General features: G+C 41.0%; 1 protein-coding gene across 2 annotated transcripts; it reads left to right on the top strand.

The window, feature by feature from the left end:
* Positions 1-13: 13 nt before the first annotated feature.
* On the top strand, positions 14-18584 carry NADSYN1 (NAD synthetase 1). Of its 2 annotated transcripts, XM_075426717.1 has the most exons (21): positions 14-129; positions 264-324; positions 780-896; positions 2140-2193; positions 2584-2673; positions 3567-3618; positions 4360-4448; positions 5878-5995; positions 6601-6732; positions 7511-7585; positions 7760-7884; positions 8083-8131; positions 8797-8899; positions 9580-9748; positions 10112-10247; positions 11698-11804; positions 12604-12735; positions 13300-13369; positions 14187-14315; positions 15048-15224; positions 18072-18584. In XM_075426717.1, exons 1-21 carry the CDS (start codon positions 45-47, stop codon positions 18123-18125), a joined length of 2124 nt encoding a protein of 707 aa, XP_075282832.1. In that variant the 5' UTR covers positions 14-44; the 3' UTR covers positions 18126-18584. The 2 variants fall into 2 exon arrangements, with proteins under 2 accessions (XP_075282832.1, XP_075282833.1); XM_075426718.1 differs by lacking the exons at positions 15048-15224; positions 18072-18584 and having other exon boundaries at positions 13300-13398; positions 14187-14288.
* Positions 18585-21563: the final 2979 nt, after the last annotated feature.

Raw genomic sequence — 21563 nt, 5'->3', positions numbered from 1 at the left:
CGGGAGGGGCGGAGGCGCCGCGGCCCGGAAGCGGGCGGGCAGCCATGGGCCGGGCGGTGAGCGTGGCCGCCTGCGCCCTCAACCAGTGGGCTCTGGATTTTGAGGGGAACCTGGAGAGGATTCTCAGGAGTGAGTGGGGCCCTCCCGTCCCCGTTCCCTGGCCCCCTGCGCCCGTGTCTCGCCGGGACTGGGTGACGCTGTCCGGTTCCCGGAGCGGGCAGGGCCCGGGCGCCCGGCGGGTGTTTGATCCAACCCTCTTGCAGGTATTGACATCGCGAAGAGCCAAGGGGCCCGGTACCGGCTTGGTCCGGAGATGGAAATCTGGTAAGAGTGCTTCGTTGCTTCTGCGTTTGATACGCTCCCGATTAATTACCGGAGAGCGGTCATTAAGAAAATCGAGAGCGGTCATTAAGAAAATCCGCCGTGTGGTACTCTGATGCCCGAAGCCTGCGGCTGGCTGTGCAGAGAAAACCATTGCCGTGCCAAGTCTTGGAAACGTGACCGGTACCGGTAATTTTTGGCCAGTTTCAGCGAGTTTTCCTTGACAGACACGGCAGGGCTTTGGATCCCGCCCGGGCTGCTGCTCCTGCAGGGAACAGAGCCGTCTCTCCCAGCGATGCCGCGCAGCCCGGAGAGCCGTCGGCAGCGTTGGCAGCGCTGCTGCTGCGCGTTCCTGTATAAATCGCCTGTGCGGATGAGGTGTTTCTTCTCCGGAGTAGATCCGGCCCCTTGGTGCTGGCGTTGGCTGAATTTTTTATTTCTTCTGGTTTTGTACGCAGTGGTTACGGCTGCTCGGATCACTATTATGAGTCGGACACGCTCTTGCATTCGTTTCAAGTCCTGGCAAAGCTCCTGGAGTCTCCAGCTACTCAGGATATTATCTGTGATGTGGGAATGTAAGTTTTTTTGAGTACATATGATGAAGGGGGTAGGTCTTTAGGGAATGCTGCCTCTGCTGTGCTCCGGGACAGTGAGGGCTCTGCACCAAACTGTGAATCGCATCTTGGGAGCTGCACTACTTTCCCTCTTAATTACCATGACTAGGGCTGCAACACACAAAACACTTGCAGAAATGGAGCTGGACTTGTTCAGCCTGAAGAAGAGAAGGCTGAGAGGGGACCTAATAAATGCTTATAAATATCTGAAGGGTGGGTGTCAGGAGGATGGGGCCAGACTCTTTCCAGTGGTGCCCAGCGACAGGACAAGGGGCAATGGGCACAAACTGGAGCAGAGGAAGTTCCGTCTGAACATGAGGAAGAACTTCTTCCCTCTGAGGGTGACGGAGCCCTGGAACAGGCTGCCCAGGGAGGTTGTGGAGTCTCCTTCTCTGGAGATATTCAAGCCCCGCCTGGACAAGATCCTGTGCAGCCTGCTGTAGGAGACCCTGCTTCGGCAGGAGGTTGGACTAGATGACCCACAGAGGTCCCTTCCAACCCCTACCATTGTGTGATTCTGTGAAAGATAATCCTTTGAAAGGTATCTGCTGGTTGAGTCCTATCAAAGCAGGATAATTACAGTTATGTATTGGGAACCTTAATGGCTGGGCCCTGTTGCCATGAGTAAGACTTTGTATTACATGGAACACAAAGGGCTTTATAAACTTACTCCCTTTCAGCAACGTCAGGGCCAATGTAACTTGCTTTGAGTGGCAGACATCTTTAAGCAACATCTGTGTTTGTCAGAATCACTGAAACCATTGTAAGTTACGTGCTGCCAGGGAACAGTGATAAATTGTAACTGTAGAATCAAGAGCTGTACACCTACTTGTTAGTATTGATATAAATGCGTAAAGCTGGTTTTATTTTGAACGAGCCTAGTGGTGTCGTGGGGAGTCAGGTTCGACTGCATCAGCCCAGGCAGGGGGGTTCTTCTGCTCTGCCTGTGTTGCTCAGGCCTGCCAGCCATCTGGCAGGAGCTGATGTATCTGAGACTGACAGCATGGTCAGTAACTCTGAGTTTTGCAAACAGCTATTTGAATTGAAAAATTAGAAGCTAAAACTTGATATATTGTTTAATTCTCTTTAGTGGTGCCATGTAGAAGTGTTGTCTTAAAAACAGTTGTTGTGCAGTGAAGTAGATTCTATAGCTTTTTTTTACTTCGTTTAATGAAACTGGTAACTCTGCTTCTGACTTTCACAGGCCTGTTCTGCACAGAAACGTTCGCTACAATTGTCGAGTGATCTTCTTAAATAAGTAAGTAGTTCTTTATGCGTTTTGTGAGGCAACGCGTTAGTGTATCCGTTCAGAGACCTATTTGGCCTTCGAGAAAGATTCTTCAGGGCTATGTAGAGCAATGAAGTTGGCTTCCTAGCTACTAAACTTCAGAGAGACAACTAATGTTTTCCATTATCTCTTTTTCCTTTTTGAATTTGTAGAAACTAAGTTTCCACTGCTTTCTGAAGGAGTCCAGAAAAAAACCCCTTAGGTCTGCAAACAGAAGCTTTAAAAAATTATTGTATGTAATAGTTGCTTAATGTACCTCATAACAGAAAAAAAGATTTGGTATTAATCAGTGTTCTTATTTAGTCTTGTTTGGCTCTACATCAGGTCATAAATCGCCCTTTCTGTTTTTGTTTTTTTAAGAAAAATTCTTCTGATTAGACCAAAAATATCATTGGCAAATGCAGGAAACTACAGGGAACTGAGATGGTTTACCCCGTGGAACAAAGCAAGGTAGGCTGGCTACTGTTAAAATTGTGATTAAAACCACAGCAGCCACAGCAGAAGGATTAAAATTTCTATAGAAATCCGTCAATGCTGCTACAGGGTGAGCAGCAAGACAGAGTCAGCTAAGCTACGTAATTGCAGCTCAGTTAGAAAGCTTATGAAGTACAATCAAACTCTGAATTGCTGAGCTGGAAGGAAAAGTGTGGCTGGATGATCCTGCAACGAGTGTAGTAGTGTCGTTTTCCTTGGGTCTACTTTCTAACTGTGTGCAGTTCAGGATTGGAAGAGCCTGTGTTTGTTTGCTCGCTTGCTGCATCCTCTTCAGTGTTAAACTGGAAAGCAGTGTGAAATGGATGGGCTCTGTGTGAATTTTAACAACTGCAGAGGATGAAAGCCACGTACTTTATGATGCCGTAGAATACGCTTGCTGCTCACCTCTGGTGCCGTGCACTCGTCCTGTCGTCAGAGAATGGTTCTAACTTGGTGGTCTCAGTAAAGTGCTTCTGTGAGGGCCCCTGCGCATCCATCCTCTTGACCCCAGTCAGTCCCAGATGAGTTCTGTGTTACTCCTGTGGTAACGCTGCAAAGAGAGAAACTTTTATTTGGTATTTGACTCGCATGCTGTGTTCTTTGTTAGGTCTAGTTTACAGCTAGGATGGAGCATTTCTGAAGCAAAGTGAGATGGTGCTAGCTCCTAATCTTAACGTTTCTGATTAATTTCACCGAAAGTATGAAGGTCCTTTTTTTTTTATTTATTTTTTTAAACACACACAGCCCTGTAAAACTGAAGTACAATTGCTTTAATCAATGTTAGAAGGTGGCAGAATGTGGAAATAAGAATCAGTTTTTATGCTGTGGTTTACATAACGATGTATTCACAACCTCTAAACCTGCTTTAGGCATGTGGAGGAATATTTTCTACCCGGAATAATTCAGGAAGTGACTGGACAGGTAAGTTTGTAAAGGATTTTTTTCATTTCTTTTTACCTTTCGCATCTTCCAGATTCAGCAATTGAAATGAATAGAATTTGTGGCAGAAAACTGTAGCACACCGAATTCTGCTGTCGGTCATGTTGCAGATTCATAGGTTTCAGTGATAATTCTCAATTACATTAAATGAGAGCATAATATAACCTTGTTTGTGTTAGTATTTGGCAGCAAAGCAAGTAAATTTTCAATTCACCTCAGTCGTTTATATACACAGGACATTAATTGTCTTATTTTGCACAGTTCTGGTACTGAGTTTATCTATGCTTGAGACTACAAATGAGTATGTGTTTTGAGGAAAAAAAATAAAAAAAGAATTTAACCTTCTTGATTTTGAAGGGTCTAAAATTTAGGTGATTTCCTGCTAAAGCATGCGCCGATTCCTAGCAAAAGACAGTCTCTGTTTTATAGATTGTTTAATTCAAAAGCAGTTGTCCTGTTCTGAAGCAAAGCTCTGGATCTGAATACTGCTGAAATTTCAATACCAAATTTCAGTACAATCCAGAAATTTGCACTCTAGAGGTTTTGGGGTGGGGTTTTTTTTGCTTGGTTTAAAATGAAGGTAGGTGTAATGTGATTGATACTGTGTCACTCCACATAAGTAAGTATTCAATTTTTATATTTTTAAAAGATTTCTAGTTAACTTTTTGACTTGAATAGACTCTTCTATTTCATACATGTAAGGATGTTCTTTTTTTTGCTCAGGAAACTGTTCCTTTTGGGGACGCAGTGCTAGCAACCAAAGATACGTGCCTAGGGACAGAAATATGTGAAGAACTCTGGGCACCAAACAGGTAAGAAGAAGAAGAAATGAAAAGTAAACTAAAACATAACCTGTACCTGCCAGAAATAAATGTTTGAAGAAAATCTGGGTATTATTCTTCTATGTAGTATATTTTCAGAAGGTGTCAGGAAGCTAAAATACACTTAGGAGCAATAAATACTTCATGGGAAAGATTTCACTAGGCTAGATGCAGGATAGCAGAAGAAGTTTTAGGTGGTTGAGCTAAATTCATTTGAAATGGAAGGTTCAGAGAAATACTGAGAAGATTGGGAATGAAGAAGGTGACCTGAGGAAACAAATGGCAGGTAGCTATAGTGCTTGCATTCCAGATACTGGAATTTTAGTTCCACCTGAGGTGGAAATGTCCTCTCTGGATCCATCTCTGTAACTTGATCTGGCGTCGAAGTGACAAAGTTACTTTGTATCAATTTGTGGTATCGATTTTGTCTAGTAACTATAACCCCGTATTATTCCCACTTACTGTACCTAGTCTCAAAAAAATGAGACTACTAGTAGGTCTTTTAATATTAATTACTTTATTATTTTTATCTTTGGCTTTGACCAACTCCTCCAAAGCATTCCACTTAACAGACAAATTGAGCTCTCTTATATTTGACAAGATAGAGGATAGGCTCTTTGAGATGTATCACATATTTTTTTCTGTTTAGCTGTTAGCTTAATCTCTCTGCTTTATTTTTTAACTAGTATCAGACTATGCATAAAGACGAGGCATAAGGAAACAACAAGAGGTCACTAAAGGAAAGCAAAGCCTAGTGCCCTTGAGTAACATTTCCTGTTAATGTTTTAGGTCCTGTTACAATTTACAGTTCTTCTGATGACAAAGAAGATCCCGTTCACAAAGGCCTGATGTGAGGCGGGCATGGAGATACAGTTACATGAAAGCTGTTACAGTTAAAATTAACTGAATGTTCCCGATAGTTTTCCAAATCTCCCAGTTACAAACATTCATTCCCTGGTAACTGCAGAAGGTGTGGTATGTTACAAAGATGTGATTTTTCAGTATTTCTGTCTTTTGATGTTGGAAAAAGAAAAAAGCAGTAACAGTCTTCCCCTTCTGTGGTTCTCTTTAAGCTTATGCTTTTGGATTTACCAAGAGAACTGACCTTGCAAAAGTATCTCCATGTTGCTCTTTCAGACCAAGATTGTCTTATTCTCTCTTTCTTTGAGACCCAAGCTTCTACAGAGTAAAGTAGAAGGCATTTCATTTAGAACAGAATGAGCAAAAGCCCTTCTGCCCTCTGCAGCCACTACTGGTCTCTGACAGAAGAGTCAGAGAGTCCTATCCTAGTTCAAGCTAGGGCATGCAGAAAACTGATGATGACATAGGTGTTTTTATTTGTCAGTGGTTTTAAGTGATACCTGCAGCATACACAGCATAGTATGCCAGCTGAACTTTTTTCTGCCTTTTGCTTTGACAGCCCCCATATTGAAATGGGACTTGATGGTGTGGAAATTTTCACTAACTCTTCGGGGAGTCACCATGTGCTGCGGAAGGCACACACCCGGGTGGATTTGGTGAATTCTGCCACAGCAAAGGTATATGCTTAAAAAAAAATTAATTTTGGTTATGCACCTCGTTTTTTTCAGAACAGACTCCTCTCCTATGTAATCCTGTCTTAACAGTGATGGGGACAAAAACAAAGTAATGGATGTACACTACACTGTGAGAAGTGTTTAATTTGCACAACTACTTTGTCATTGTAATTTAACATGCTTTGGTTATATTTAACAGTATCTGCTCTGTCCTCAGATACCCAAATACAGCTTCTGTCATCATCTTTCTGCTTTTCTGAATCTCAGTTTGAACTTAGAATTTCAATTTAGAAGTGCAGCCCTCTCTATTTGGGCTAAGGGAATGACTCTTGCTAGTAACAGAAGACTCCAGTCTTCCAACAGTGTGAAAGGGATGGAGCTCACTTACTACATTTATTTATGTAATTACTTGTTTCTGTCGTGTCTATCACATGCAAAGTACTTTTTTAAATGACAAGAGAGAGTACCAGCCATAAATCATCACGATGTAAAGGCAGAGAAAGATTATAAGGACAGGAACAGAGAAATAACATTTTGTGTTTTAACATTCTGTCAGGTGCTATATTGTGAAAAGCACTTTTTTGTCTGCATGTTTGTTTTCCTCCCAGAATGGTGGAATATACGTTTTAGCTAACCAGAAAGGCTGTGATGGTGATCGTCTGTATTATGATGGCTGTGCTATGATTTCAATGAATGGAGAAACAGTTGCACAAGGATCCCAGTTTTCACTCGATGATGTGGTAATGTGTTCAACCTATAGCTGCTAGTTACAGCTAAAATGAGTATGGCTACATTTATGCTCAACACTTTCCAGACATTCCAGACACTAGGTCCATGTCTCTAGACTAAGATGTGTTTCTACTATGCTATTCAACTAGATCCAAGGTTTTTCCAAGTGAAATTGCCCAGATCTGATCTACAGTAGCTTTCCTGCTTTTGCGAGTGAGGAAGAGCTGCACAGTGGAGGGACTTCATGAAAACATTTGCCTATGCAATCACCATATTTAAGAAAGACCCTGTCAACTTATATTCTCTTACCTAAGAAAAAAAGGACAAATATTGCAATATTCTAATTATGACCTGGTTTGGTAGACAAAAGGTTTTCTAGGTTGAGCTTTACTTCCAAAAGCCCTTTCTGAGTAGATATGTCATCAAAGCTGTAGGTTTCTTCACATTATGTGCCAAGTCCATCTCCTTCCCCAGTATGCTTCTTGCCTTTTTCTCTTGTCCTTTGCCGCAACTGACAGTGAACCTATTGTTCCGCTCTCCGACAAGCGCTATAAATTTACTGTGATTTATGAGCGTCGTAGAGTACTCAGTGAAGCGAGTCAGTTGTGCTCGCTTTGTAACGTGAGTAATTCTACTGAGTCAGAAGTGACTTGTGAAGTGAGCAAAAAAATCTGTATGGGAAAAAGTTGGAGGAATTCTTCTTCCCCAACACTTTCTGTAGTCCAGGCCTGTCAAACATTGTTTATCTGTTTGTGTAGAATCAATCTAATGTTGAAAGCCTCTCCGTAGGAAGTGCTGGTTGCCACTCTGGACTTGGAAGATGTTCGAAGTTACAGAGCAGAGATTTCATCTCGTAACTTAGCGGTAAGAATTCTTTACAGAGGTTATGTTTGCAAACTCTGCCAAGTTTGAATAGTTATTGAATTTGAAAAGTAGTTGCATGTCTTGATTTTCACAGTATTCTATAGATCTGATGTTTTATAGGTATATGCTACATTAAAATTGATGTCTTCCCAATTCTTCTGTACTATTGCTCAGGCCAGTAAAGTGAATCCTTATCCCAGGGTAAAAGTGAATTTTGCTCTGTCATGTTCTGATGATGTAGCTGTACCTACTTGTATGCCAGTCCAGTGGAGACATCATAGTCCTGAGGAGGAGATCAGGTAAACAAATACTGAATCTGTTGCTTGAAAATTATTTTGAATTAAAAAAAAACAACAAACAAAAAACCAAAAAAGAGATAAATATAAGATCTTGTTATATTTAAGAAAGTATCTCATTGGAAGACCACAGTAAATATGTTGACTTGCTTAGGTCTTATTCCATAACCCTTTTGGATTAAGCATATTCTGTAATTTCAGCCTTGGTCCTGCATGTTGGCTTTGGGACTATTTAAGGCGCAGCAAACAGGTAAGAACAACTGGTTTTGTTCTTTGCCGTGGCATACACATCTTCTTCTGTGCTGTAGGGATGGTACACATTACTATCCTGTGCTGCTGTTAGTGCAAAGTGATGTTAGTCCAAGGTGCAAGGTTTGAGTTTTCCACTGGTAGCTCATTCAGACTTCAACGCAAAGTGTGACTTCAGTGTGTTCTTCTGACCTTTTCCTTAGGAATTGTGCTTTCTTTGAAAGCAACAGTCAAGCTTACCTTTTAATAAAGGGGATTTCTTTTTCTTTGAAACACTGTTTTTTCAGTAAGGAAAATATGTTAATGTTATAATGGAGATGTTTAAAATAAGCAGAGTGACATGAACTAGTAATTCAGTTTAATAGTGAAGTATATACAAAAAATTTAGTACTTTTTATTAGCTCCTCTGTCTTACTAGAGGGTAAAGACATACTGGCAGTTTTTCTAGCCAAAGAGTTTGCACTGACTACTTGTTTGATTATCCAGTTGATGAGAGTTTAAGAGGGTTTGCTAGGTCTGGTTTATTTGTTTGTTTTTCCTGAGTAGAATATAAGCAGACTTGAACAATGCATGTGTAATTCTTTTACAAGAATATGTCTCTGAATGGCACAAGATATATTTTTCTAATTTTGCTATTTGGAATATCTTCCTCGCTCTGTTTTCAAGGCAGGATTTCTCCTACCTCTCAGTGGTGGAATTGACAGCTCTGCTACAGCTTGCATAGTATACTCCATGTGTCGCCAGGTTTGCCTGGCAGTCAAGAATGGAAGTAAGTAGATATGCACATCTGGCTAGTCATGCTTACTAATGGTTACGGACAAGTTAATATTAGCTGGGTGCAATAGATGCAAGAGGTCATTAATGGTAGACTCTTGCCCAGTTGTTCTAATGGAATCCATTGTATCTCTTCAGAAATTCCAGCGAAAATGTGCGCCCAGATTTCAGGTTCTTGGAATTGGCTTAATAGTTTTCCTTTTGGGTTTGAGAGTTGAATGTGGAACTCAGACTAGCTTCTGTCTAGAGTGTTGTTTAAAATGTTGGCTGCTGTAGTCGTGGGATTTCAGTTTATCATGAGAATTTTCTCCTTCTGTTAAATTCAGCACTACAAAACATGGTTAGGCATGGTTCAAGCTCTTAAACTGGCTTTAGGTAGACCATATGCATTTAGCTAAGCCTTTGTACATATTGGATCATATTTTCTAGAAAGTTTCTTTAAGGCATAGAGCAAGAGGATTTAACATTTCTGTGTTTAGAATTAGGAGAAAAATCAGTAATTCTTTGATACATGAAAATATGTTTGGGGAGTTAAGATGATGGAGTCGTCTTACTTGTGAGAGGCACTCTAGAGCTTAATGGGAATACAAGAAACATACAAGTTATTTGCATATCCTGGATAGCAGGAGCACAACAGTTTCCACTCTTGTTCTGTTTCTTTTGCTTTGTCTTCAGATGCGGATGTGCTGGCTGATGCACGCAAGATTGTGAATGATGAGACCTATGTCCCTGAGGATCCTCGAGAATTTTGCAAGCGTGTCTTTACCACTTGCTATATGGCTAGTGAGAACTCCTCCCAGGATACTTGTAACAGGGCTAAACTTCTGGCTGAGCAAATAGGCAGGTATAAATTGAGAAGTGCTGGAAAAAATATCATGTTCTGGCTAAAACTTTCATATAAATCTTTCAGACTCTGAAACAGGAAAAAATAGGAGAGGAATAGTAGGTGTATTAAGTAGGAGTATTCCAGACATTGTTACTTGAGTGTGTAAACGTGAGGCAAACTTAGAAGCATTTGGTAAAGGATGTGGAAATTTGGAAACAGACTCTGGAAAGTGTTATTCTTTCCAAAGTTTCTTTGTACCCAATCTGAGATGGTAGCAGCCTTTAAAACATCATTTTATGGGTGGGTTTTCTGCTTTTTTTAATGCTATTTTATATAGTCAGATTGTGCTAGTTGAGTCACTTCTGCTTGAATTGTTCTCAGCTATCACATCAATCTGAACATAGATGCGGCTGTGAAAGCTATTGTGGGAATTTTCAGCGTGGTGACAGGTCGAACTCCCCACTTTTCTGTCTACGGAGGGAGCAGCAGAGAAAACCTGGCACTCCAGAATGTGCAGGTGCGTTTCATGTAGGCTGAATCAGGTCAGACTCTTTTTTATAGTTTTTTTGAAAGAGCACAAAATGGTGAAGTAGCAAGAGGGCCCTTCATTTGTGTTGCTGTGAAAACCCAAACGTGTTGTGGTGTGTGCCTGAAGATTCATGGGCTTCCAGTGAATGCTTGTCTGCAGCAGAAATCTGCAGTCATACACATAACGCAGGAGAAGACCACGATAATTATTGCTTGTGACTTTTAAAACCTCATAGGATGGTGAGGAGGAAATAGTACATGCCTGTATCTCATCAGTAGCATTGGTGTTTAAAAGGCATCCCAACAGAAGGTTGCCAGGTAAGGAAAATGAGCAGCAAAGTATTCTGATAGACAGCTCAGAGTCCAGTAGGATTGTGGCAGGTTAAGCCTCAAAAATATTGCCAATGTGTACTAGACTTTCCTGTGGTGAATGTTAGCAGCCTTTAAAAAGGTCTGTGTGAGATGTCAAGCTTACCCATTCCAATTCCTAAATGTGTTCAGTTTTAGAAGGTATAAAAGAATTTTTTTATTTTTTTTTTTGCATCAGAAGGTATTTAATCTCCAACAGGCTTATAAAATGCAGCTCAAATACACATTTTCATTGTGTCAGAACAGACCAGTGCTGTACCTTGGTAGTGCTGGTATACATAACCTACAGAATCACAGAAGATGTAGCTGCCTAGTGACTTCTGGTCCCTGGCTCCAGCTGTACCTTTGGTTGTCATGACAGCTTGCTTTTTGGCTTCCAACTTAACCAGCCAGTCTGTTTTACTTCTGGCTAAATCTTGATTATTGTGTTTGATAGTTTTTGTGAGCTGAGGACTTGATCTTTTTTGCCGTGCTATTACTGGAGACCTCCAGCTGTCTCCTCTGGAAGCAAACATTGAATCCTTTATCAGCTTTTTGGCAATGGGACAGGCTTTGGTCACAGCAGTGTGGCGATTTGCTTAACATCACACACAATTGTGGCTAGAGCTGGAGGCTGAATCTTAGGTCTGTTTGGTATTATTACCATCCTTAGAAAAAGTTGAGTTTCAGAATGGGGACAAAAGCAAAGAGAAATGTTATGTAAGTAAATCCCTTTAGTCTAATACTCCATAAAAGGGTGTGATAGACCGATGGTTTATCTGCATACTTCATCCCTCATGGCTCCTTATTTGTGCTTGTAGGAGGCAGAAATGGCAACTACTCCCCATTATGCAGTTCAGAGTAGAATAAACCTGCTCAGTCGTGTAAGTCTGTGGCAGTAGTGGATACTGAACCTGGCTTTCCTATGTGTGGTTGGCTTCTTCTCCACAAGACCATCCTTCTTGCAGTAACACTTAGCCCTCTCACATTTTGTTCTTCATGGGTTTGTTTAGGGAATTGAATAATAAAAGTGATTGGGGAGAAATTATTCTGCTTTGTAAATTTGCTTGATTTTTCATTTTGCTATGCAGGCTAGAATAAGAATGGTCCTTGCCTACCTGTTTGCTCAGCTGACGCTTTGGACTCGGGGTTTGCCAGGGGGACTTCTGGTACTAGGATCAGCCAACGTGGATGAAAGGTTGGTGAAAATTAGAAATCTAAAACCAGGTGAACTGGGAAGAGGTCACTGCATTTCCTTGCAACTCTACCAAATCCCAGTGGAGATTATTACTCAGAAGAGGTAACAAGCTAAGAATACACTAATAGCAGTGAAATTAATGAAAATAGTTGAATCGGCCTGAATGGAAAATTGTGTATTTTTCAGAAGTTTACAGCCAAAGTATTGTCATAGTTTTCCAATAAACCGTTGTTGCTTCCTTAGCCATTTTCAGCAGAGCTTGCCTGTGCAGTTACCAGGTTAACTTTCCAATCTGTTATTTGTTGTATTTTCAATTACTGTATTAGGAATTAAGTTGTGAACTTTGAGTTGAAAAATAGATTTTAAAAATCTGAATTACTGTTATTAGAGCTGACTGTTTGAAGATTGAAGCAATCTCCATAAGATGGTAGGACTGATGACCTCAAAAGCTGGGAGAGTAGTGTGTGCTGATTCTATGGGTGTTTTGGGATTTTTTTTTTTTAAATTGGTCAGGACAGTATTCTAATTGTTTTGCATCAAATATATTACCTTAGCATGGGCAGTTTTGCAGTGGTTCCTAATTGTTTAAATTATCGTGTTCCTCCTCCCAGCAATTTCATGGCTTTAGGATAGCCCTGTTGCAGCTGAACACCGGTTTTCCCCTTACATATCAATACGTTAACAATACGCAGTCTGTTTCTCCCTACGTATATATTTTATATATAATAAACTATTATATATTATGCTAAAGTTATGTTATTATTTACTATTACTATATAAAATTTCCTCTCTTGCTCAGTCTCCGAGGTTACTTGACAAAGTATGATTGCTCAAGTGCTGATATCAATCCTATTGGTGGAATCAGCAAGGCTGATTTGAAGAACTTCATACAATATTGCATTGAAAATTTTCAGCTCACGGCCCTCAGAAGGTGGGTAGTGAAGCGGTGGTATTTGGTGACTGTGTTTGTATGCAGCATATTGTGAACTTCACGGTTTGGTTTTCTCTACTAAGAGCTAAGCTGCAGTAACATTGCAGATGCTAATAAAGAAAAGTATTCTGCGCGTCCCTTTGTTTTTAAATGACTGTGTATGCTTATACAATGTAAATTCCTGGGTGCCAAAAATGCCGCTGGTCTTAGCAGTTACTGTATGCAAGCGTTTGTGTTGTTAATTCCACTGAAGGGACTGTTTGAACAAGATGCTTTGTGTTTTTGCTATAAAGCATTGCTTTTTAAACCTGTAACAGCTCCCAAGTACTGTTTGAACTGAAGGGACTGTTTGAACAAGATGCTTTGTGTTTTTGCTATAAAGCATTGCTTTTTAAACCTGTAACAGCTCCCAAGTACCACTTGTTCAGAGCTGGCTAGTCCTTTAGCAGCTTATGCCCTGAAAAAGTTTTGAATAAAGCATTTGATTGTTAACAAACCAGACTGTTAACTAGTACTCATAAGACTGGACAGAATTAATGTTTTTCTTTTACCTTCCTCTTGCAGTATCATGTCAGCCGCACCCACGGCAGAGTTAGAGCCGCTGGTGGATGGACAAGTGGCTCAGACTGATGAGGTAATGGGCAGTGACTTTAAAATGCTCTGGTAAGCCTTATCCCCAAATGTGGTTTTTGTCCAATAACTATTGTTTGCTCTTGTATGTATCTGTGCTTATTGACAAGCATGTTGTAAACATTCTTAAAGCTGCAGAAAAGGCACTAGTATCCCACAGCAGCCTTATCTATGTTGACAACAGTTTCCAAAAGAGCAAATCAACTTTTTTTTGGAAGTATTTTGTATTTTGGGCACTTTGAAAGATTGGTGTTCTGAAATTCAGTTTTAAGTTTTCTTAATACCAAAAGAAAGTCAAGTCAGGGCCTTACTGCCATTAAAATGACTGGCAGCAAAGCCCTTTCTCTTCTCCCCCAGCCCTTCTCTTTGCTGTCCGCTCTGGGTAAGAGAGGACTGGTAAGCCTAACAACTACCTCTAAGGGCTGTTGGATCTTTAACTGTCGGGTATTGTAAAACTCTTTATGATAAAGCAAAGGGTTGCTGAATTAGAATTAGCGGTTTTCTTCATTTGGCCTTACTTTACTGGTATACACTACATTTAAGCTAGCTAGAAGGGAAAATGAACAAATCTTTCTCAGGAAAGAAATATTTTCGTTGGCCAAATCAAACATTCATGGAAGAATTTCGGATCTCTCATGTCATAGAGATCCCACTTTATTTTCTTTTGCTCATAATATTAGTCTCTCTGTCTTTTTGATCATTGGCAATTTCATTTCAGTATTTCTTTGATTAAACTGGGTTATTGTACTTGCTCCATAAAACAATTAATTGTAATTTGCATAGTTAAAGTTTTCAGTGACTTTCTGTGTGTCTGATTTCAGGCAGATATGGGGATGACATACGCAGAGCTCTCAATCTATGGCAAATTAAGAAAAATTGCAAAGGCTGGACCATACAGTATGTTCTGTAAGCTGATTAATATGTGGAAGGAAATTTGCACTCCAAGAGAGGTAATTTATTAAAAAAAAAAAAAATCAAGTCATGTAATGTCTTTGCCAACATAGAGTATGTTTGGAGAAACGTCGAGTAGAGTTCCTTTTAACTGAAAAGGATAGTTTAATTATTCTGTTTAGAGATCATTCTACAGCTGTAGCAGAATATGCTGGAAAAAGTGGTATGCATCTCTTAAATTAATGGAGCTTGTTGTCTGTGTTGCAAATTGTTAGAGCAGTAATTGGGTAGTCTGAAAACAATTACTTCGGAACTATACCTTCAGGGGAAAATTACTCTGAATTACTCATGGCTAACTACTCTTGAAGCCTTTGGTTATGTATTCCGAGATGGAAAATGGCTCTTGCTTTGAAAGATTATCTACACTGAAGAGGTATCTGCTTTGCTGTTATGCAGTTCTTCCTTTCCTGTGCATAAAGGAAAGAGTTGAAATTGTCACCTGAATTGCAGAGGCTAGTGCTCACTGTTGGCTTTCATACAAGGCGCTTCCTCATTGGTAAATGCTAGGTGCTGAGACCAGGGTGGTGTCTGAAAATGGTCTTAAATGCCTCTTATAGGTGGGGTCACCCACAGTGATTCATACTAGTCGCGGCAGATAATTTATGTAAATGTTAATGGAAGAAAATGGATGTGTAAATCTAGAACACAGTCTCCAAAATACTCTTCTTCTCTACACTTTCAAATACTAAGAAAACTTCATCTGATTAAAAGCTATGTTCTTTGTACACCAGGTGGCATCAAAGGTTAAGCATTTCTTCAGGATGTATTCAGTTAACAGACATAAAATGACCACCCTCACGCCTTCCTACCATGCTGAAAACTACAGTCCCGATGACAACCGATTTGACCTGAGGCCTTTCCTTTATAACACCACATGGTCCTGGCAGTTTAGGTGTATAGATAAACAGGTAAATGCCCTCTGATTCTTGTATGGTTTTATGTTTAAAGCCCTCACAATGGGACAAGCTCAGATCCGGTGAGTCTCCAGCAGAAGACAACTAGCATTCAGGATAATAGTTTAATACAAAAAGAACTGGGATTGTTCTTTTCACATAACTGTGAGTCTAAGAATTCTCTGGCTTCAGTGTAGGCTGGGTTCTTCGGTTTTTTTCATTGTTAAGTACAGCTTGTCATATTGCTAGGAAAGCAAGAAGAAGAAGAAGAAAAGAGAGACTATACATACAGAGGCCAGAAACTAACAGGTTTCATACTCATGAAGTTCTGTGCTAATACCGAGAACAAGCTTATGTGTTTCGGTTCAGGACCTGTCTGAAGGGATCTGTTTAATTGCAGGCTTAAACTTGACCTACGTCTGCGTGGGAAAAGCCAGTAAGAGGCAGCAGTTCATTGGGAATGCTTCTCCCACCTGCTTCTACAACGATTCCTTTTTTGAACCTCAAGTCAGTTGACTGACAAATACGAGTTTGCTCAAATACAGCAACAGTAATGGTACAGTGCTTAGTTTGAGGACTGTGAGGTGTGGAGGGGCTCGAGCAACTATTGGAACCGTGCTTAGCTTTTTGTAGTTTTCAGTCACACCTTCAACGTTATTTTAATGCATGTTTTATGGCAGAAGTGCTGGGCTGAAAAATTTTAGCACCCTGAAGTTTTTCCTGCCAGAAATTTTAAACCTCAGTTGCTTTTAAGAATATGTTTATATATATAATAAAATATTAATTCCCTCGTCTGTGAAATGCCAGACATGCTGTAATAGTGTTTTATTACCTTGAAACCTAGGATAAAAGCTACCACGTGCAGCACTTTTTGTAGGTCTGTATGGTGGCTTTTTTGCCATCGTTTTGGAATTTTTCCCACTGAAGTCCAGGACAAAAGTTATTTTGGCCTCAGTGGAAGTTGGGTAAAATATTTTTGTAGGGTCTGGACCAAAATGTAAGTATTTTATGCTTACAGTAAATGTGATTAAGATCTTTTAATGATCCAGGATATTGTTACACTTTTTAACTGGATTTGTATGTAATAGCAGTTGTGCCATGCAAGGGTACTAGCCGTTGCGACTTATTCCTGAAAACTGGGAGTCAAGTTTGGGGAAAAATCTGTTATGTAGGCAACAGTAACCTGAACTGATAAAAGTTCAGCAGTAATCTGAACTGATAACTCATTGTTATGGATAGCTTTTTGCAAGACTGGAAAATAATGACTTGCAATAATGTGAGTCAAATCTGCCCTGTTCAAGGAAGGGAATACTGTTAGAGTTTCCACTGACTCTGCATATTCAGCACAATTGTCCTTCTGAAGAGAATCATTCTCTGGGACAATGTCTCACTGATAATTATGCTCCTGGGACTTAATCTGCACTTGAGGTTTTTCTGGCATAGTGACAGGACTGTGAAAATAAGGCATAAACTCTAAGTGGCGTAAAAACCACCTTTAGCTAGGTAGCACCAGGTTTTCCTGTAGAAGAGTCATGTTACAGCTTGAGCTCATGTGTGAAGGGAAATGGTTTTGAGTGCTAATGATAGCGAAATCTGTTGGATTTGTGGAAAGTTCTTTTCTACTTCGTATGTTTGTAGTGTAGTCAAGCCAATTTAGTCAGCCACTTTTTTAAGTGCAAAATTCCCTCTATCTGCTGCAGAAGGAACAGGGGTAAGAGAAGGCTGAGGTCATAGTGTTTGCTGGGAATTGCCAGCTTTGCGCTTGGAGTCTTCATGTCCTTCAGCTCTACCTAGCTGAAGGTTCCACCTGGGTGATGAAATTTCAGTGGTTTAGAGCAAATCTAGGAACTCCAGTGGCACTGTCTGTAGCTTCTGCCTTTGAGTTACATCTGAGGTAAAGGATGTGTGGTCAGAGCATGCACTTTAACAATTTCTAGGTGCCAAAATGTTCACTGGGATTTTAATAGCTGGCATAATTTGAAGGAACTGTGATGTAGGTCAGAAGAAAGCTGGCACAAGGATTAGGTATCTGCAGTCTGTCTTCTGCTTACTGGTCATACCACAAGATAAGCTGTGTTTGGTCAAATGAAAAGACTTACCAACCTGGGTATCTTTGTGTGTCTCTTTCATGACCAGCAGCAGATGTTGAAGGAAGAACGTAATAACAAGGAATTTACAGTACAGCCCTCCCTATACATCCTTACAGATTCAGGGAATGTAAAACTGAATTTTCCAGAGTTAATGTGCAGAACATCGTGTTTAGTTTGTGCTCTCAGTCTGTCCTCCATGAGTTTGTAGAATCGTTTCTGAAACTGTATTGTCAGTCTTAACAACAGCTTAGCTTAATATAAGCTACTTCCTTTTCTTAAGTTTTAAGAACAGTGAAGGTCAGTTTTATAGAATTGTGTGTGTGTGCATGGAAAGCATTTTCTGTGTTCGTTTTAATTATCCTAGGCTCTCTGTTGCGGGCAGGGTTCCAGGTTATGGTCTGATCTAATCTGACAGCTGCCACTGGAAGGGGCAGTGATGCCTCCCTTTCTGTCTCTCGGGGCTTCCGAGATGGCTTTGGTGCTTGGCTCACTCCTTGGTCAGCCAAATGAAGTCACCAAACTGACAACAAACTAGGAACTGATGGGAGCAGCCGGGGGGAGGTTAAAGGGGTGGGTGGGAATAAAATTTGACCTTCTCTTTTGACTGCAACGAACTGCCTGTTCAGCTCCGTTGTCCCCTAGAGCATATCCCGCTGTCAGTTCCTCATAAATCTGGGCTCTACACTGCTTTGTGATGGAAGCCTGAAAAGACAGGATGACGTTAAGTGCAAACTTATTTTTACTATTGAATCAGTTTCCTTTTAACTTGCAGGTATCCAAGCTAGAAAATAAGGAAGGAACTTCTCTAGTTGAAGACGTGGACTGATTTGCTGTTTCGTGTAACTATGGTAATTAATTTGCTAAGCAGAATGTTCAAGACTGGAGTATACTGTGATGATGAGCAGAGATAATCCGAACAATTGTTGAGGTGACCATTGTAAATGCTATTTGTAATCAAGTCTTTTTTTTTTTTGATCGACTCCTCGTTTTGTTCCCAATATATTTAAACTGTAGTTTGGCTAAGGAATCATTTATTAAGGATTTCTTTCAACTACTTGAGTTAATTGCCTTTAATTGAAAATATTTGGATAAGCCCATCAATCATAAATAAATGTAGGGTAGTTTTTTGTGAAAGTGTATACACATACGTACTAAGTTTGGTTCTAATAATTTGAATATGATTTTGAGTAACGTTCAGCTGAAAGTATAAAATTTTAACAGTTCTGGCATGTGCTTTTGAGGGGAAAAACTCATTTTACTCTGCAATAAATTTGTCATTTTATAATGCTCGTTGACTCAGTTCTTATTTTATGTGTATTTTATTTATCTAGCATTGGCTGTGTAGACTGGTCCAGTGTTTTGAATAGCTACATAAAGTCTAATTCAGCAAGGTACTGGAAACATGTCTAACTTGAACCAGATGGGTAATCTCCTTGTTAGCGGGATCCAAATGAGAGTTCAGCTTCTTGTTTTGCATCTAGTTGCTGTGTAATTTGTGACAATTAACTTTAAAATCTGACTTAATTTTCTTGGAGAGGAGTAATACCTACTTCATCAGGGTGTCCAGAATTGTTTAGTGGTTATTGCTTTCCAAGCTCCTTAGCTGTATTTCAAGGATTTTGGATAAAGTTGGCATGGTGTCTTTTCCCTCCTGGCATTTTTGATGCATAAGGGTAACTTGGTGTACCTGAAATAAGAAATGTCTTCTGGTGCAAGGTATGTCAAACAGAGAGGACACAAGTTTAGCATCTGTGCCACTATTGTTATACGCTCTGGTGCTGCCTGTGCGGGAGCTGTGATCTGTTATTACTGCCCATGCCATCGGTGAGTGGTTGGGCTTGCCTACACAATCCCTTCACTGTTGGAATCAAGCTCTCTGGGTGTAAAACATCTGGAAACGGAGTGAATATTGCAGAATGAAGTATAAAGCCAGCTTCCTCTGAGCTCAATTAGTGCGTTACCCACCTTCCACCTACTGTGTGCAAAAAGTTATTTTAACTTCACGACTACACTGATCTTTTAAATGTGTCCAGTGCTGTGGAACAATAAAAAAGATAGGCTTGTTCCTTCACCTGAGTCCCTTTTCTACTTGTTTATTTAATGTTTGGCTATTTCTGTTGCTTTTTTAAAATTTGATTTGAAAGGTGCGCTTTTAATAGGGAAAACTAGAAATGCATTTCTCGGGTTCTGGGCAAACTATGCTGTAACTGCGACAGCAGGGGAGCTTGACCAAGCGAGACTCTTGTTGAAAAGGTCGTACATTGTGCTAATGGAAAATGTCTGCTAATGGGCATGTTCTGCACATTTATTATCCACTATCCAGAAAGACAGAGTTGACTCATTTGAAGTTAAAGATGCTGCACTGTTCTTGGTGTGTTTATTATATGTTATTAGATTAAATACATAGCTAACTTACCTCAGTGGATGCTGCTGGTACTAAGAATGTTTATATTCATCTGACAGAAAACCCCAGATGAGATTTGCCTTCCTTCACCATGCGCTGGGCACTTCTGCTTCCCATTCCAGCCAAAGGGAGTGGATGAATTTTGCACAGAAGTTCAGGAATCCATTGTATATTGGAAAGCTTCTTATTTATTTTTTTCTTCCTGAAGTTACTGATTCTTTTTCCTGAAAATCACAGAAGAGGAAATGAGAAAGAAACATTTCCGTTTGTTCAAATAAAAACTAATAGCAAAATCAATACAATGTTTACATGCACTCACTGTTGCTGTGGTTACCCTGAATATTTCAGACACATAGCGAAAGGACACTCGTGTTTCTTAGCACTGGTGCTTACAGCGTGTGTGCAAACTGCATTTCTTACCTGTTAGTGCTGAATACAGATTGTACCAGCCCACCCCTACTTTCCTTTTACTATCCTGAAATTTTCACTGTACCTGTTCCATCTGATGCCTGTAGTTCAACTGTTATCAACAATAACTCCGATTTTAGCAGTGCTTTGCTCTCTGTTGAGACTGGAAAATAACTGTAATGTGTAGCTGCTGATGTTCACTTTTTACTAGTGATGACTATTATGGTAAAGGTAATGCCATGGAGTTTTCCGTTTTATCTTAAGTTCACTGAAAAGGCTGGACCTGACCCTGTCTTATTTAGAAGGCACTGTGAAACAGTGATTTTTTTTTTTAACCCATCAGTCATGCAGCTGAAGGCAAAAACTACCCCGTTGCTAATTAAACAGTGTTGTATAGACCTACTGTTATTACTCTGGCTGGAATACCGAAGAGACTGATTGATACTTTCCTGTTGTTGTTAGAATCATAGAACCATTCAGGTTAGAAAAGACCCCTAAGATCATCAAATCCAACCGTCAACCGACCACCACCATGCCTGCTAAACCACGTCCCAAAGTGCCACATCCACACATTTTTTGAGCCCCTCCAGGGATGGGGAGTCCACTGCTCCCCTGGGCAGCGGGTTCCGATGCTTCACGACTCTTAGCTCCCCGTGTGTGGCAGGAAATAGCGCGTAGCTGTCAAATGATCCTGACATGTACCCTTTTTGAAATTGCAGCTTTATAAAACTGAACAGTGAAAGTGTGAATGAAGGGGACCGTGAGGAAAGGGTGAGCGCAGCAAAAGTGGAGCATCTTTTAGCAGTAAAAGTAGCATAAGCTGAGTTCGTAGTTGCTTCTGGGATGCCTGGGTGACTAAATACAAACTGAATATGCTCTGCTAGGGCTGTGAACGATTATTTAAGAATGTGAATACAAGCAGGAAGAAATAACTTGTGTCCTCGCTATTATTTTTTTCGATAAATCCTAAACCCAAGCCCTGCAGCGCTGTTCTGCAGCTCCCCAAGGCCGCGACAAGCGCAGAGGACCGGCTTCACAGCTGCCCTGAGGTAAAAAAAACCCCGCAACTCCTCGCCGAGGGTGTTTTTTTTTTTGTTTAAAAAGTGTAAACGACGTCTGCGCTCTGCTCTCCGAGTTCAGGTGAAGAACCGACGCTTTTTACCAGAGACTTACTGCCACGCCTTTCATCGGCCCCCGGTGCCGACACAGTGCCTGTTCCTGAGGCGGCGGGCGGCGCCGGGGCGGGAGACGGTGCCGCGTTTGCTGCCGGAGGGAGAAGCCTGTCAGGGACCGGACCCGTCAGGGGCCGGCTCCCGGCGGCAAACCCGGCCGCGGCGGGAGGAGCCCGCTCCCCGCCCTCCCCCGGCTGTCGGTCACGTGCAGCGGGCGGGGCCTCCCGGGGGCGGGCGAAGCGCCGCCGGCCCCGCCCCGCGGTCCCGTCCCATCCCGGCG

The sequence above is a fragment of the Opisthocomus hoazin genome, chromosome 7 (genome assembly GCF_030867145.1).
Source record: "Opisthocomus hoazin isolate bOpiHoa1 chromosome 7, bOpiHoa1.hap1, whole genome shotgun sequence".
NCBI classification, from domain to species: Eukaryota; Metazoa; Chordata; class Aves; order Opisthocomiformes; family Opisthocomidae; genus Opisthocomus; species Opisthocomus hoazin.
The sequence above is the reverse complement of the archived record's forward strand: the minus strand, read 5'-3'. Positions and strand labels throughout refer to the sequence as shown.